This window comes from Malaclemys terrapin, chromosome 7, assembly GCF_027887155.1.
Source record: "Malaclemys terrapin pileata isolate rMalTer1 chromosome 7, rMalTer1.hap1, whole genome shotgun sequence".
Taxonomy (NCBI): Eukaryota; Metazoa; Chordata; order Testudines; family Emydidae; genus Malaclemys; species Malaclemys terrapin.
The window spans coordinates 123,568,673-123,586,596 of record NC_071511.1 but is presented as its reverse complement, the minus strand read 5'-3'; the positions used below and the strand labels follow the sequence as shown (position 1 = coordinate 123,586,596).

The following is a 17,924-nucleotide window of genomic DNA, read 5'->3' as shown; positions in this document are numbered from 1 at the left end:
CCTATTCTTCCCCCATCTAGTCACTGGGGGAGATGGATAGCTCAGTGGTTTGAGCATTGGCCTGCTAAACCCAGGGTTGTGAGTTCAATCCTTGAGGGGGCCATTTAGGGATCTGGGGCAAAAATCTGTCTGGGGATTGGTCCTGCTCTGAGCAGGGGGTTGGACTAGATACCTCCTGAGGTCCCTTCCAACCCTGATATTCTATGATTCATGAGGGCACTAGTGCTTTAAAAAGACATGGTACCAAGAATTTTTCTAACATGCGCAAAACAGATTTTCCCCAGCCTTGTTCTCAGAAACAGGTGAACTGTTTTGGCTGAACTTAAAAAAAAAAAAAAAAAAAAAAAAAAATCAGCCTGACCACCTGGCATGTAAAATTTCTTCTCAAATTATTTAGCTTTGGCAAAGTTATAAATAACTGAAAACAGAGTCTTATAGTGTCGGGCAACCTTAATAATAGGCAGTGCTACTAGCCCTGCCTATAATAATTGTTGAGAAATGGAGCTCTCACTGCCCTGCTTGGTTTTGGGTCAGACATATTACAAAAAAAAATGCTTCCCTTGTTACCAAATTGTCACTTGCTTTGTCTGGCCCTGCATAGGCAAATTACTTGTAGGCCTCAAGTTCCTGGCAAGCTGACAAAACAGCCCTTCAGCCCCAAAGCTTAGAAGCCTGTGCCCTATGGAGAGGTTCTCTTAAAATTACATTGCTCTTCGAAGCAGTACACGCACGTGAGGGTTAAACTGGGGATACTTGACTGCCAGGTAAGTCTACAGTGTTGAACTAAGGGAGCTGCTGGAGGGCAAGTCATGAGTAGGACCCCAGATGCCAAGTGTCTGAATGAGGTGCCACTCTACTGTTGTAATCGGATGATTGATCTTTATGTGCTATATCTTGATTTAGCTTCGTACTGCACTGCCCAGAACATTAGCATTGCAGTCACATTGCATATTGTATCATTTCTTTGTTCCCTAGGAAACTTAGGAGTGCCAGCCGGCATTTTGGATGCCTTTCCTGGTAACTTATCTTTAGGATAAAATATCATTTGTGGCAAGCAGAGGGCACATAATGACGTACAGTCACAATCTCCTAGTTATGAGAAAAGTCCCACAATGGCCAGTGTCAGAGTAGCAGCATAGCATCACCGTGAGTTCATTTCTGTCCTGCCAACCACAGGGTTTGGGGGAGGGAGAGAAAGGGAGACCCAGCCTCAATAAATTATCTGGAACGACCCTTCGTCTCTAAAATGGGAAGAAAATAATGTATAAAGGTACCTTGTGAGGTATCATTTTAAAAGGCTTGATCTGTTGAACATTAATATCCTGTTGGATTATATGTGCTATCATTGTATGTGAAGTTATGAAATATTATTAGATGTGTTACTGAACTATATTGTGAGGTTGGGAACACTCACAACCAGCCTTTCAGTCACAATACAGGAGTAGCCATCAATAGTCAGGTGGCATTAAAGGCTCATCAACATATAATCCACTACCCTAGAGACTTCTCAAGAGAAGGCACGTATGCCGTGGGGGCGGACTAACACACATTACAGCAAGGATCTTTCTAGCAAGTTGGAAGAAGGTATAAAAAGAGAGAAATCATCACTTGTCCTCTCTCCCCTCCCCCCCAACTCAACACCTGGAAGAATGTCTGGAAGACAAAAGACTTTGAACTGAGGGAGTTTGGTCCCAGGCTGGAAGGGTGCCCAGTCTGTGTATTGAGGAACTGTAACCTGATTGTGACATCTGTCAGGGTGAGAAAAGCTGTTTGATTCATCTCTGGCTTAGACTAAAAGTTTAGGGATTTAGAATGTGTGTTTACTTTTAATTTTTTTTAAGGTAACTGTCTCTGACCTTTATGCCTACCACTTATAATCACTTAAAATCCATCTTTCTATAGTTAATAAACTTATTTTAATGTTTAGCCTTACCAGTGAGTTTGTCAAAAGTGCTTGGGAAATCTCAGCTTATGTTACAAAGGCTGGTGCATGTCCACTGTCCTATGAAGAAGTGAAGAACTAAGCCATTAACTTACACTGGTCAGGCTTCGGACCAGTGCAAGACGATACAGTCTATGACTCTTGTGAGTTCTGATGTACAAGACTGGGGAGAACTGGCTGGAGCCTCTAAACTGATAGTTCCATGAGTGGCTGGGAGATCATTCATGTAACACAGCTGGGCGTGTCCCTGCCTGTGGATGGCTGTGTAAGTGCAGTGACTGTCAGAGGTTTGTAGCTTGACATCTGCATCACAGTGCAAGAAGCAACCCAGGTTGGCAGAACAGAGGGCTCAGGTTACACCCCGGGGACCCCATCACCATCAGACAGATACTTTTAAAAAAAAAAAACCTCCCATTACAGTTATTCCAAAGTCCAAGTGTGATGTTCACATTTCACACACTCTTTCTTACAGTTTTACACAACTTGCTGCAGGTCTTTGTTTGACTCACCCAATGAACTCCAAAAGCAGTGAGATGTCAAGTTCTGGTGGGATTCGAAACACTGATCCCAAGACTTTCCGAGGTCTTCCTCTGCTCACAGGGACTGGCTGTGGGACAGCTAAAGAAATCAAAGTGACCAAAAAATATATCAGCTGCTGAAGTGCACTGTATGTGATATACAAGCCAAACAATGAGGCATAACCACACAGCTCAACTATGACTTTCATTAATTCAGTTCCTAAAAACTACATATTTTGTCTGAGTGCCAATAATGGTATTTTCCTACCATACAGCATACTGTCTCTCTGAACAGTGGTTTATGTCACAATGGGACATAAAAGTCATTTAAAGTATCTTTCAACTTCTAACAGCATCTTTAAAGATCTTATATAATAATTTAATTATCTTATCATTTAAATTATTTCTTACATTAATTAATGCTTAATGAGACAAAAATGCACACCACACATACATCTTTCCTGGTTCTAGACAAAATATGCATTGTGCAATGGGACAGGCTGAAATCCAACAACAATTTAGATTATTTGTTGAGTGCCGACAATGTGCTTATTGCTGCACGGCACGCAACAAATAAAAACAGCCCCTACCTCTAGGAGTTTAAAACCCTGAAAACAAAGAGGTCGCGTTGACTGGGAAATCCTGAAGCATAGAAGATGATGTATATTTGTTCAGATGTTTTCAGTTATGTTCATTCTCATAGGAATTACCTTAGTGGATCAGACCAATGATCTATCTTGTCCAATATCCTATTTCAAACAAGGGCCAGAACCAGCTACTTAAAGGAAGAAACCTTGTAGTGGGCAATTATAGAATATCATGCCCACAAAAAATTTCCTCCTAAACCCCAGTAGCTGGAGGTTGGCTTATGCCTCAGAACATATCATGACTAATTATTTTCTTTAGTAGCTTCTCGTGAGGGACACTTTGTCAAAGGCCTTTTGCAAATCCACATAAATTATGCCTACCAGTTCTTACGCATACTATTTTATTGAAATAGTCAAAGAATTCCAATAGATTAGTGAGGGACAATTTTATTTTGAAGATGCTGTGTTGGATAGATTCTACCATATCATGATCTTCTAGGTGTTCTATACATCTATTTTATAATCTTCGCAAAATAATAATGTATCAGAAAAGACACTTTGTACTTTTACCCTTTCTTTTCATTAGATGGGTCTCTGATTAGTTCATTGAACTTCATAATACCCTAGAAAGGTAGAGAAGCACTATAATCTTCATTTTATGTACAGAGAAACAAGCTGAGAAAGCTAAAAGGACTTGACTGATAAATGACTGAAGATTATTCAAGTGAGTAGCAATTAGTATGTCACAGACAAAATACCGTGCATTTCTGAACTCTGCAGTACTGGGAGTTATTTGTTGCATTTTCACATTGTAAGACCATCCCTAGTTTTTATTAAATATCTAAAAGGTCATGATATAGCTTTTACATGCACACACAAAACCAAAACAATTCAAAATAAATCTCAGTAACTTGAAACTGAGACTGCAGATCATTGTGGCATTTCTTCCAATAGTGAACCACTATTACAAAAAGAAAGACTAACTACTGTTAGGAAATATTTAAAATTGTATCTTTTTGTAATACTGTACTTATTCCCCCAAAGTAAAGTAATTATAAACTCACCAGGTTTGGGTACTTCTAGACCTCTTTCTTTATAGAAATCATGCATCTGCTTTTTCTCTCCTGAAAAAATACAAAATACATTGTAAGCTTGGCTTTGTTAGCTATGGCAAATACAATACCTGGCAGTCTAGTTTCCAATAACTGCTTAAAGAATTTACTGGAACAATTCCAATTATTGTTAATAGGGGCTTCCCAGGCATCTGTGAGACAGCAGCTCCCTTAGTGTTTCATATTAGAGACAAATTATATTAGATTACGTGCAACAAGTTAGTACTGTAGAGTCTATTAACGAATATAACCAGCACTTGGAAAATTGCCACAGAATACTTTATTTTTGTACCAAATGCTGCATACTATTCCTTATCTTAATCATACCTGAGAAACAGTTACTTTGCTCCAACAGCTTTGAAAAGTTTGTGGACTTTTGTTATTGTAGATATGCAAAAAGAGCTCATGTTTTAATGGCGCTTCAAGCTGATGTAGATGATCATCCATGATGCGCACTAGCGTGCAAAGCATTCCAGAGAGATAACCCAGATGGCAAATGGTCACATGCATTTATTCAGACAATGCTTGAAAATTATTATATTCCCACCACACCATCACCTTTGTTGGCTTATAGCTCAGAGTGCTCAACTGAATTCCTTATCACGCCACTCATTGAACAGCCAATAAATCACTAGAGCCCTGCGCGGATAGAAATTTATATCCGTGGAGCTGCAGGGCTCTACTGGGAACCGCAGTGGCAAACTGAGCAGCACGACAGGCCACTGCTCCCAAGACTCAGCACCCCGCTCCAGAGGCTCCTCTGGCATGGCTGTACCACTCGCAGCCCTGCCCACTGGGGAGGACATCAAGCTCACCGACAGTTGTCAATGGTCACGCTTATGTGTTCAAGCAGCTCGCATGCTCCCAGACAGGAGTCCCTTCCATGCAGTGGTCTGCGTCTCCTGTCTGGGGCAGGGCTGGGCTGGGCTGGGCGCCATGCCGGAGGAGCTGCCAGTGCGAGCAATGGCTGCTGAGAGCGGCAGCCCCATGTGCTGCTCTTTTCGTTGCTGTGGTTCCCAGTAGAGCCCTGCAGCTCCACAGATACTGATTTACAGCTGCAGATATAAATGTGTATCTGCGCAGGACTCTATAAATCATCAGCTAATCCGCCATTCATATCCATACCAGCCTCAACTCACATGCCTTACTACCCCCAAACATCATAACAACCAAATACACTCACAGACTCTTCAGCACGTACCCTTTCAGTTCTAACATGACCAACCAAAATGCACACATCTAGTTCCTCACAGCAGCACTCAGACGAATGGGGGAAAGCAAAACTGGCAGGTGGTATGAGGTGAGAAGGAGGTTAGGCTTGGTACACTACAGAGTTAGGTTGACATAAGGCAGCTTACATCGACCTAATTATGTCAGTGTCTACACTGCAATGCTGTTTATGTGGCCCGCTACACTGACATAATAACTCCACCTTCACAAGAGGCATAGAGCTTATGTCGATGTAGTTAGGGCAGTGCAGTGTCTGTGTAGACACTGCATTATTTACAATAGCTGCTGACTATGAGCCCCAAGTGGGCTGACAGCTGGAGCCTTGCCCGCCCCGCCCGGCGCTGACAGCCCAGGGCACAGGCTCACAGCTGTGAGCCTCTCCCCGTTGCGGCACTGACAGCCCAGAGCCTTGCTGCCACCTCCTGGTGAGGGATTTGGTGGTGGGGAGAACTGCCACCCAAGCTCAAGCTCTCTCCCCTTGTCCCAAATTCCTCACCACGAAGCAGCAGCAGGGCTCACAGAGGATGCTCTTCCCCTTCCCCCCTAGGGCTAGGGCTGCGGTGAGCCACAGGGGGTCCAATTTCACCACAGGGAGCCTACCAGGAGTGAAATTGACATTCTTGTCAGTTTCACAGCCGCTATTATTTCACATTTTCTCTCTGGCTCCAGCTGTCAGCCCTGGAGTCCGGGGGCTCCAGCTGCGAGCCCCACATGGGGCTGACAGCCCCAGGGTAGGGGTAGGGGGCTCCAGCTCTGAGGTCCCTGCAGGCTGACAATTGGAGCCAAAATGTGAAATAATAGCAGCCGTGAAACTGACAAGAATGTCAATTTCACTCCTGCAGGCTCCCTGCTGTGAAGTTGAGCCCAGTGCAGGCTCACAGCTGGGGCTATCAGCATGGGGAGGCAGACTCAGAGCTGTGAATCCGGCATCTGGAAGCTCAGCTGTCGGGCGGAGGGGGGCCCAGCTCTGAGCCTGGCACACGCCTAACAGCTGGGGAGACCAGCTGTGAGCCCCGTGCTTACAGCTGAAGCTGTCAGCCCCAGGGTTGCCGGGCTCCAGCTGTCAGTGTTTCACAAAGCCCCACTTCAGTTGCTGGACACGCACTGCTGAGAGAAGGTGTATGTGTGGACATGAACCACCCCTTTAATTACTGTGGTGGCTGTATATCTACTTAACTCCAATTGACTTAATTTTGTAGAGTAGACAAGCCCTCAGTGTGACAGATATTGCAACCACATGTAGTGTCTCTGGAGACTACTGTATTAATGTTACGAAGGTTCTGTGTATCATTGTGAGCTAGGGACTGTATTCTCCATGGAGAAAGTTACCGTAACTCCTCCAGAAACTAAGAACAGCAGGGAGTGATGACTGCCATCTTTGGGACTGTAAAGAGCTCCAGAGAAATACCACCCAGAGTGTGTGTGTTAGATATACTGTTTCAGACCAGCTTCAAGGGATGCAGAGAAAGGGCAGCTTGAACTGACTGAGGGGCCTTTCTTTTGATTCAACAAACACACCTGACCTTTTGTCCAAAGAGGGACCCAATCCTGTTAAAGGGTTGGAACAACACTGACCTGCCAGACTCCCCCACGGGGGAGACTAGCAACTTCTGGTACATGTAGTATGTGTTTAGACTTTATCCTATGTTTTCTCAGTATGCTTTTGTCCATAAATAAATGTATTCTGTTTTAAGAGAGCTGTTTGGCTACTGGTAACTCGAGCACACGCTGGTCCGTGGCGTTGGAGAAAAGGCAAAGAGCAGGGTCTGGACTCCTAGTCAGACCTGCTGGGATAAACACAATGAAGTGCAATGGGGGTTGCCAGCCTAAATGCCTGGTGAGAAGGAGGTGAGTCCCTCAGCAGAGAGAGGTGACAGCTAGAGGCCTGAAACTTAAGAGTAGACCACACAGGGGGTCAGTGGTACAGCTACTCCAAAATCATGACACCTGGTTTCTATATGACTAAACAGCACTTCAAGTACTTCCCACTTCAATGATGCTTTGTGCACTCAGGAACCTAAGCCACTCTCCTTACTCATACCCCAGCTCATTCCCCATTCTCCCTGCTGCCCAAACTGCTCACTGACTCCATAAGATCAAGGATAGTGGGGAGGGGGCCTGGAGCCGATCTGGTAAGTCAGGAAAGGGGACTTCACAGCATTAGAAAATTGAAGTAATTTACAGAACCAGGCTGTTTCAGGAGCTACTCTTGGTGGACCTAAATGAGATTATGACGAATTAGGGGAATTAGTTTGTTATATTTAAAAATGTGCAGGTGTGTACATGATGTCTGGAGTTTGTGGCAACTGTGGTTCTTTAGATATAGGGAGCAAAACAAAAACAAATACAAAAATCCACACAAGTTACTGTGCGGTCCAAATTTCAAAGAGGGAGCATTTTAAAATTTGTCCTCTGCCAATGTTAATAAACCCGTGAGGAAAAAGATATTATGGAACAGTCAATTGTCCCCGGAGAGTTAGTGTGCAAAGTTTTGTGCAGAAGGCCTGGAAATTAAATGCACTTACTTAAAACTGGTATACAAGGATTTTACAAATCTCAATAAAAGCTTAATTATGGAATCATAGAAGATTAGGGTTGGAAGGGACCTCAGGAAGTCATCTAGTCCAACCCCCTGCTCAAAGCAGGACCAACCCCAACTAAATCATCCCAGCCAGGGCTTTGTCAAGCCAGGCCTTAAAAACCTCTAAGGATGGAGATTCCACCACCTCCCTAGGTAACCCATTCCAGTGCTTCACCATCCTCCTAGTCATTACCATCACCATCATAGTGACTATAATGGGTGACCTACATCATGTCAGAGGACAGAAGTTTCAGTGTTTTCATGGACTGTGTGTAATAGCATCTTAGCAGCCTGACAAACACCAATCAGTGTGGCTAGTAGGATTTATGGACAAAGCAAAACTAGTTTTCACAAAAAACATTTAAGTTTGACCATTTTCAGGAGCTGAAATGTGGAAATACAGTGTTTTGAATTAAAATGGCTACCAGCTTGTCCATTCAAGTCCTTCCTATTTATTAGGACACCAGGGTGGTAATGAAGTGAAAACAGACTTACTCTCCTCCAGATTGACAACCAATTTATACACTATGTCTTGTAACTGTCGATCCAACCTAACAAGAAGAAAAAAAGAGAGGGAATGATCCTTAGTTAGGCAGGACACATTCGCACAATAAGTTACTGAATATTTAATACATTAAAAAAAACGTATTGTAACAGATATTGACATCTTTTGGGTGCAATATAAAAACACTTAGATTAATCATAACATTTTTGTAGAGGAGCTAAATATATTGCTGAACACAGTACACACCAACAGGAAAATGACAGATAGAGCACCGAACTCTGTCTGCGTTCAGCTCCCGGCTATAGCATCTCAGGAAAACAAACCACTTAAGCTGAAAATGCATCTTCAGAGAAGGGAGAAGAAATCTGCAGTATATTTTCAAAGCTATCCTCAAGTAACTTAGGCTCGCAATATAGATTTTGTTAAAGTTATACAAAACCAAACGGAAGATTAAGTTTCAAAGTTTGGATTCATCATCATTAGCAGCATTTTGCTACTGACCAAGAACCAGAAAATGAAAGTGACGAGAGACAAAACTAAACACAATCTAGATAAACAAAAAGAGTATAGTGCATACAGTGAATTAGCTTTTAAACTGTTCTTTCAGCTGCAATAATCAATGATTACAGGTCACTCTAAACAAACACAAAGATCTAAATATTACAGGTAAATAAAAATGTTTTAAACCTGTGTTTCTTTAACAGTAAAATAATAAACGAAAATACAGTAATACCAATAATTGAGATACTCTTATTACCTGATATTATAAAGAGGTTGTGTCTGATGTACAACAATGTTGCATTTTGGACATCTGTTACTGTAGTAAAAATGTCTTACTATGCAGCTTTTACAGACTGTACAGAAAAAAAAATGGAAAAGCCCATTATATGTAGCAAATGTTTACTGAAGATAATGCAAGAGTAATTAGCTTGAGACAGTGCTCAGACAACAGCAAGTATACAAAAATAAATTAAGCAAAATTAATTAAGTTAATTTAATTCTTATGTAAACTTTTCACATGTTGGCGACATTCACATTAGAGTGAATTTAAACTCAGCATCAGTTTGATGTGAATTTTTAACCCTAATCCTAAATTCTCTTTAAGCTGTGTGGCCGCGCAGCTGCCTATTAAGCTCTGCGCAGGGGCTCAGGGCTGCGGCGGGGAGAGAGGCCTCTCCCCGCTGGCCCCAGCACGGACCTGCCGCGGCCAGGCGCCGCAGCCCTCCCCCTCCCCCAATACTGACCTGCCCTGGACTTGCCGGGGGCAAGGCACCCCTCCCCTGGCCTCAACACGTACCTGCCCCGGACTTGCCACAGCCGGGGAAGAGGCGCTCCTCCCCCGGTCCCCAATCTAGCCCTAGCACAGACCTGCCGTGGCTGGGGGAGAGGCGCCTCTTCCCCACCCCCAAGCCCAGTTGCTGCTGCGGGAAAAGAGAGCTGGGGGGAGTCCTCTCTCCATGCTGTAGCCCCTGAGCAGCCTGCACCCCAAACCTGTCATCCCCAGTCCCACCTCAGAGCCAGCACCCCTAGCTGGGGCCCTCACCCCCTATGCACCCCAAACCTGAACCCCTCATCCCTCTCCCCCCACAACCCTCCCTCCCCCATTACCTTCATATTAGTGCACATAAAAAAAACTTTCGTTCCACACATGCATGGGAAAAATTAGAGGGGACACTGCCCTAACCCATTCTTCTTTTCAAGGCATTGTACAGCTTTCCCTTGTATTTCAAATAGCAAACAACCTCATTGGCTGCTACAAGTTAGTGGTGAATTACTAATAGTTTTGGCCTATTATTTTATAAGTTGATTTCTCTGCTTTTATGGACCTCTGTCAGCAACAGAAGTTGGCTGAGAAAAGGATGTCGCTATTCCCCAGTGAGACAAGTTGAATCTCTCTAGTAGCATGTTTGGTTGAGGAAAGGCTGTTTGGAACATTATAAAGTGCGATCCTCAACCACGCTACCAGACCTATTTAAATAAACCACAGCTTCTGGCCAATCCTGACAGAAAATACAGGAATCTTGAACAGGCATTTCTGGGCCTGCTACTGACAAAAACTTTCTGTTGATCTCCCAGATATACTCAAGAGCCCTCAGTCCAGAGTAAGGAATAAGCAGCAAATACAAGTATCAGAGGAGTAGCCGTGTTAGTCTGGATCTGTAAAAAGCAACAGAGAGTCCTGTGACACCTTTAAGACTAACAGATGTATTGGAGCATAAGCTTTCGTGGGTGAATGCCCACTTCGTTGGATGCATGTAATGGAAGTTTCCAGGGGCAGGTATAAATATGCTAGCAAGAATCAGTCTGGAGATAACGAGGTTAGTTCAATCAGGGTGGTAGCTCAGGGTCCTGAGTGCTGGAGACAGGCAGAGCCCCCAGCACGATCAGTCAGGAGAAGATGAAATCCCAGTGGAACTGATGCAGAGTTTGGATCCAGGCATCAGAACACTAGATTTGTTTATGGACCCTGAGCTACCACCATCACCTGGGAACCCCGACCAGCTCAAGCCTCATGGAAGTGGTGAGATCCCCTTCTTTCACTCTCAGTTTTCTTTTCTACCTCAGCTTTTCAATATATGACTTTTGTAACCTTTAATAATGTAACCGTGATGTTGGTTTAGCCGGCTCCTTGTATAGTTATCACTATTATTCAATAAATAACTTTTATAGTTAAGCTGGTTGCTTCTCCCCCTCTCTCACTCCACTACGTAAAAGGATAAATGGACACAAGTCAGATATCAGGAATGGCAATATACTAAAACCTGTAGGAGAACACTTCAACCTCCCTGGCCACACAATAGCAGATGTAAAAGTAGCCATCTTACAGCAAAAAAACTTCAGGACCAGACTCCAAAGAGAAACTGCTGAGCTCCAGTTCATTTGCAAATTTGACACCATCAGATCAGGATTAAACAAAGACTGTGAATGGCTAGCCAACTACAGAAGCAGTTTCTCCTCCCTTGGTGTTCACACCTCAACTGCTAGCAGAGCACCTCACCCTCCCTGGTTGAACTAACCTCATTATCTCCAGACTGATTCTTGCCAGCATATTTATACCTGCCCCTGGAAATTTCCTTTACATGCATCCAACAAAGTGGGCATTCACCCATGAAAGCTTATGCTCCAATACATCTGTTAGTCTTAAAGGTGCCACAGGACTCTCTGTTGCTTTCAGCAAATACAGTCATTTTAGACAGGCAATTCCCATTTGTGAGGACATGAAAATCTCACTCATGATGTTTTGGTAGCTGATCTCTCTCTAAATTTGAAACTAAATTCTTAAAAAGGCTAACACGGATACTTACATGTATGAAGACATTCTGTAATGGTCGTGGCATCTATAAAATAACCTTTGCAGATGGAACACAAGATGTAAGGCGTCAACTCAGACAGGTTTATCATGCGCTATGAATACAATTGAAATTGTTTGAGAACACAGGTTAAAGCAATAGATTTCTCACTCCAGCTTCTGAAGTCTCACAACCTCAAGCCACATTAAGAATGGAAAGATGTGTGTCAATATGCAGCACCTGGATCTACACTGGATGGCCCTGAGCAGTAATAATACTTCAAATGCTGCTCCTTCCTAAAGGTTCCCATCTACTTTTCTGTATTGACCTTTCTGCAAACACAGCAATTCAATATATTTCACAAATCACTTCTAAAATGCAAATTATAAACAGCTTCTTCAGGTGTACTGGACAACTCAGAGAATATGGCACTTTACCAGTATTAATGAAGTACAGGTTGGTAGCAAGCTAAAATCTATCTGAGGAGTGTGCAATAGACTGTGTAATGGCCCTCAGTCCTGAATCATAGAATATCAGGGTTGGAAGGACCTCAGGAGGTCATCTGTCCAGCTCCCTGCTCAAAGCAGGACCAATCCCCAACTAAATCAAGTTGAATCTGAGACAGTGCTGGCCTTTTGCTTCAACATGTATTTAGGTTCACATAAATACATATTAAGGCAGGGACTGCAATTATACTGCACTGGATTTTGACTAAAAAAGCACATTTGCCAGGGAGGAACAAACCCACCAGCTCTTTTCTGGCCAAAATGCCTTTCCTTGATAGGACTGGTAGGGTGTCCATCCTGAAATGCAGACTTTTCAAGAGTGTACTTCACAATTTAAGGTGTAATGTTGAAATAAACTAACTCCTCCAATCTAGTCCAAGTCTCCTGCATCATCATTCACCTGCCCCCTTGCCCGCACCTAGTCATTCTGTGACCTCTGACCCACCATTATCCACAACTTTTCAAACACTTTCCACCTTATACCCACTTTCTGCCCTTTCCTCCCTCTCTTTCATGAAGATGTTCAATGTCTCCATTCCTTCTGCACTCTCCACCATCCTGATTCACTCCATCTCACCAATTATTGGGGGTATCCAAAATCTGCTTTCTCTGGTTTTATTCCCAGGCTCTGAAAGTCTCTGAAGAAAGTCTCATGGTCACTCAGACTTCCTTCACTACAACATCATTCTACCCTCCTGCACTTCTGCCATCTTCCTTGTCAAATGGCATTAATTCTCCACTCATCGATTCCAAATCCAGAAGGGACCGCTGTGATCATCTAGTCTGTCTTGCCATATAACACAGGCCAGAGACTTACATGGTCATTGATTCCCATGCCAGATCCATCCTCCTTTGTCATGGCTGACAATGCCATCATCCTCTTGGTCACTCAAAACTTGGTTATCATCCAGAACTGCCTTCTCTCTAACTGCACACATCAAGGCTATACCAGAAGCTCACTTCTGCTTATTCTCTCTGTATACATTACTAAATCTCTCATCCAGAGCATTGTATCTTAGCTTAACTATTGCAACCTGACCCCTTCCCAGCTTCTGACATCCACCTGTTTCCCCCCACTTTAAGCATGCTAAGTTCTATCTTGATCCCGACAGCCAAGCCATGCTGCACAATGAGAGCTCTAGTCTCACCTGGGCAGTCTCTCTGCACGAGGGCTTTGATGGAGATAAAATATTACGTGTTGGGAACTGTTGTCAACATAGGCTTACTCCTGAGGGCAATCTGTGCCAAAAATTAAAAATTCTGTGCCAAAAAATTAAAATTCTCCCCCCCTCCCCCAAATTAAAATTCTGCAAACTGTATTTGTCAAATAAATGTGGAGGCTCCAGCATGGCATTGGGGCGCACAGGACACTGGCTGCACAGAGGAGGGAGATAACTGTGCAGCTCTCCCCTTCTTCCCCCGGACTTAGCAGTGAGGCTGCACCCAACCCTGACACAGTGGAAGGATGGGGCCTGCCTCAGAAACACCCCAGGGCCCTGCCCTGCCCCTCTATGCCAGGTGCACCAGATAGACTCAGCAAGGCAGGATCCAAGTGTGGAGGGACTTAGTGTGGAGGGATCCAGATGTGGGCTGAGAGGGTTCAGTGTTGGGCAATCTGGGTGCAGGCGGATCAGTGGGGCATCCAGATGTGGAGGGGATCTGGATGCACAGGGGCTTGTTGGAGGGTTCTGGGTGCAATGGTAATGGGACTCTGCAGGGGGGTCCAGGTGAAGGTGGTTGGGGCTCAGCAGGAGGAGTGTGGGGGGAATAGAGCTCAGCAGAAGCGTCGGGATGTGGGGGGCTCAGTGGGGGGTCCAGTTGCTGGGAAGTGGTGCTCAGTGGAGTGGGGATCTAGGTGCAACTGGTTGGGGCTTGGTGGGGTGGGGATGTGGGTGGCTCGTCGAGGTAGTCCAGTGCAGGGGGAGTGGGGCTCATTGGGGGGGTTCTGAATGCTGGGAGTGAGGCTCGGCAGGAGGGTTTGCGTATAGGGGGTCTGGATGCAGGGGGTTGGGCGGATGGGGGAGCAGCTCCCTGTACATGGATCCTTCCCACTGAAGCGGGAGGAGTAGGAGGACGGGAGAGAATTTGCAGAGCTTCCTGCAGCTGGAGGAGAAATCTGGGGGTGGCCCTAGATGCAATGCAGGGGAAGAGAAGGTCCCGTCCTCCCCAGCTCAGCCCCGACTAGCAGCTAAGCTCGGCACAGGTAGGAGCCACCAGCCAGGTCTTCCCCTGTTCTGCTTCCTGCCCCACAGTGATTTGCCTCTCTGCCGGCTGCCCTGAGCACCCAAAACATACTGCTGGGGAGGGTGGCATGACCGTTCTTGTGGCTTCCCTTTGCTTTCCCATCAGAAAGTCATTTTTCTGCAGGGAAGCAAAGAAATATGCCAGCCCCCACCCTGCAGAGGCCTGGGGCCAGGCCCCCTCACCCCCATGGAGGCTGGGGCCAAGCCCCCCTCCCCAGGGGTGGGCTGTGTAGGGCCCCAGAATAGCTAGGGACGGCCCTGGTAGGGGACACCCCCCCTGCTCTCCAGGCAGAGTGGTGCATGCTGGGAACTACCCTCTCAAGAAGCAGGGGCACCTCCCCTTCTCGCCACGCAGAGCAATGCATGCTGGGAGTATCGCCTCATGAAGCGGGAAGCACCTCCCCTGCTCTTCAGTCAGAATGGTGCATGCTGGGAACTATCCCCTCATGAAGCGCCCCCCCCCCACTCTCCAGGCAGAGTGGTGCATGCTGGGAACTATCCCCTCATGAAGCCGGGGCCCCGCTCTCCAGGCAGAGTGGTGCATGCTGGGAACTATCCCCTCATGAAGCGCCCCCGCTCTCCAGGCAGAGTGGTGCATGCTGGGAACTATCCCCTCATGAAGCGCCCCCGCTCTCCAGGCAGAGTGGTGCATGCTGGGAACTATCCCCTCATGAAGCGCCCCCGCTCTCCAGGCAGAGTGGTGCATGCTGGGAGCATGCACCACTATTGGGTGAGGGTGGTGGTCACATGGGCCTCATCTCGAGGCGCGACTGGACCACTCTCCGCCGCCCGCCCGCTCTGCCCAGCCCGTGCCTTGGTGTTGGGTGGCCCCACCCTTTACCTCACGCTCAGCGTCCGAGTCCAGCTCCCCCTCTGCCTCTCGGCAGGCCCCAAAGCCGGCCCCGGGGCGCCCCTCCAGCTCCTCTTCCTCCAGCTCCTCCTCCTCTTCCTCCCCGCTGGACTCCGAGCGGCTCCTCTCGAAATCCAACTGGAGGGAGCCGGCCCCAGAGCAGCCAGGGGCGCCCCCGACCTCCAGTTCCTCCTCGCCGGGCCCCAGGCCCGCCCCATCCCCGCCAGACAGGCCCGAGATCACAGAGCCTACATCCACCTCCATGTCCATGGCTGGGCGGGGGGCGCTACAGCGGGATCGGCAGCCGGGCGCCAGAAGGGACGATGGGAAATGTAGTTCTCAACCTCTCTTCTGCGCTCGCCGTACCGCCGAGACGGCTAGTGAGGCACTGCGCATGCGTGCTAACCGCGATGAAGGACGCGGGGAATTGTAGTGTGCTCCGCCTCGATGAGATTGCGACTGCGCACATGCGCAATGAACCCTCAAGGGATGCTGGGAAATGTAGTTTTTAAAATTGCTTCGCTCTTTCTGCAAACCCACCTTTTCTTAGCCAATAATTAAATGTCAAGCTACGCAGTGGGTCTTAAAGGGCATTAAATATCCCCTCGAAACACACGAGTCACAAAATCCTTTATTCCAGAGAGCATTTTACTAACTGCCCTTAAAATTAATAGAGACAAGGTTGGGGAGGTAATATCTTTCATTAGCCCAATGCTGTTAATGAAAGAGACAAGATTTCAAGTATACACAGAGCTCTTCAGGTCTGTGAGAGGTACTAAAAGGGGGAGCTTTGGGATGGACAGCACCAGTATAGCGACAGACACTGCCATGTCTTAACATATAGGGGGGATATCACAGGAGGGATAGCCCAGGGTTGTGAGCAGGGCCGGCTACAAAAAAGCCTCTGGCCACCGTCCCCCTCCCCCCCCGCACGCCAGGGGAGGGCGCCGGGGGGGCAGGGCGGCTGGAGCCCCGGGGGGAGAGCGGTGAGCCCCGGCTGGGGCTCCACTCTCCCCGGCGGCCGGGGGGAGGGCGTCGGGGGGGGGGGGGGAGGGAAGGCGGCCGGAGCACTGGGAGGAGGGTGGAGTGCCCGGCCGGGGCTCCGTTCTCCCCGGCGGCCAGAGTGCCGGGGGTAGGGTGGCGAGCCCCGGCCGGGGCTCCACTCTCCCCGGCAGTAGGGTTACCATACGTCCAGATTTTCCCGGACATGTCCGGCTTTTGGGGGCTCAAATCCCCGTCCGGGGGGAAATCCCCAAAAGCCGGGCATGTCCGGGAAAATCGGGAGGGCTCGGTGGTGCTCGGCCGGGCCGGCGGTGCGGGGCTGGGGGCATGGTGCCGGGCCGGGAACCAGGGTCACAGTGCCGGGCCGGGCGCGGGGCCGGAGGGAGAGCCGGGGGCGCGGTGCCGGGCCGGGAGCCAGTCAGCCAGGCCGGCGGGGAGCCGGTCAGCCGGGCCAGCGGGGAGCCGGGCCGGCGGGGAGCCGATCAGCCGGGCCGGCGGGGAGCCGATCAGCTGGGTCGGCGGGGAGCCGGGCCGGCGGGGAGCCGGTCAGCCGGGCCGGCGGGGAGCCGGGCTGGCGGGGAGCCCGGTCAGCCGGGGAGCCGAGCCCGCGGGGAGCCAGGCCCGCGGGGAGCTGGGGGGTGCGCCGGGCCGCCGGGGGCCGGCAGTGCTGGGCGGGCCGGGGGTGGTGGGCCGGGGCCGGCACCCCAGGGCCCGAGCCGACCCAGGCTGGAGCCGCCGGGGGGCCAGCCTGGGCCACGCCTCCTCCCCCCCACATCCCCCTTACCTGCTTCAGGCTTCCCGCGAATTAAATGTTCGCGGGAAGCAGGGGAGGGGGCAGAGACTTTGGGGAGGGGGCGGGGCTGGGGGCGGGGCTGGGGGCCGTGGAGTGTCCTCCATTTGGAGGCACAGAATATGGTAACCCTACCCGGCAGCCAGAGCGCCGGGGGGAGGGTGGAGTGCTCGGCCGGGGCTCTGCTCTCCCCAGCGGCCAGAGCACCGGGGGGAGGGCGGTGAGCCCCGGCTGGGGCTCCGCTCTCCCCGGTGGCCGGAGCCGGAGCACCGCACCGCGCCGCCCCCCTCCAGGTGCCGCCCCAAGCACAAGCTTGGTGGGCTGGTGCCTGGAGCCGGCCCTGGTTGTGAATTCAATCCTTGAGAGAGCCATTTGGGGATTTAGTTGGGGATTGGTCCCCCTTTGAGCAGGGGGTTGGACTAGATGACCTCCGGAGGTCCCTGCCAACCCTGATATTCTGTGATATAGTGAAAGCAATCATGGTGACAGTTGAAAGAAATGGAAGTGGGAGGAGACAAAAGGCAATCCCTGTCTGGGAAGCCAGTGCAGATTTGGTCCCAGTCCTGAAAATGTATCAGGCTGGTCAAAGTATGCCATCCAGGCTCCACACAGGGGCAAGGGTCTGCTACCACGGAACAATTTGCAGGAGCAAAACTTCAAGACAAGGGAAGACTAGCTCAGTGGCTCTCAGACTTTTGTAGTGGTGACCCCTTTCACACAGCAAGCCTCAGAGTGTGACCCCCCCTTATACATTAAACACACTTTTTT

At 48.4% G+C, this 17,924-nt stretch overlaps 1 protein-coding gene across 1 annotated transcript in view; it reads right to left on the bottom strand.

The window, feature by feature from the left end:
* Positions 1-15,661, bottom strand: part of PCGF6 (polycomb group ring finger 6) — a 48,685-nt gene extending 33,024 nt beyond the window's left edge. The window contains exons 1-6 of the mRNA XM_054035533.1: positions 15,356-15,661; positions 11,781-11,880; positions 9,233-9,329; positions 8,466-8,521; positions 4,112-4,171; positions 2,452-2,560 (exon numbers count right to left, since the gene is read on the bottom strand). Of these exons, the coding sequence (XP_053891508.1) occupies positions 2,452-2,560; positions 4,112-4,171; positions 8,466-8,521; positions 9,233-9,329; positions 11,781-11,880; positions 15,356-15,634 (701 nt within the window). The 5' untranslated portion in view covers positions 15,635-15,661. The remainder of the gene's footprint in view (positions 1-2,451; positions 2,561-4,111; positions 4,172-8,465; positions 8,522-9,232; positions 9,330-11,780; positions 11,881-15,355) is intronic.
* Positions 15,662-17,924: the final 2,263 nt, after the last annotated feature.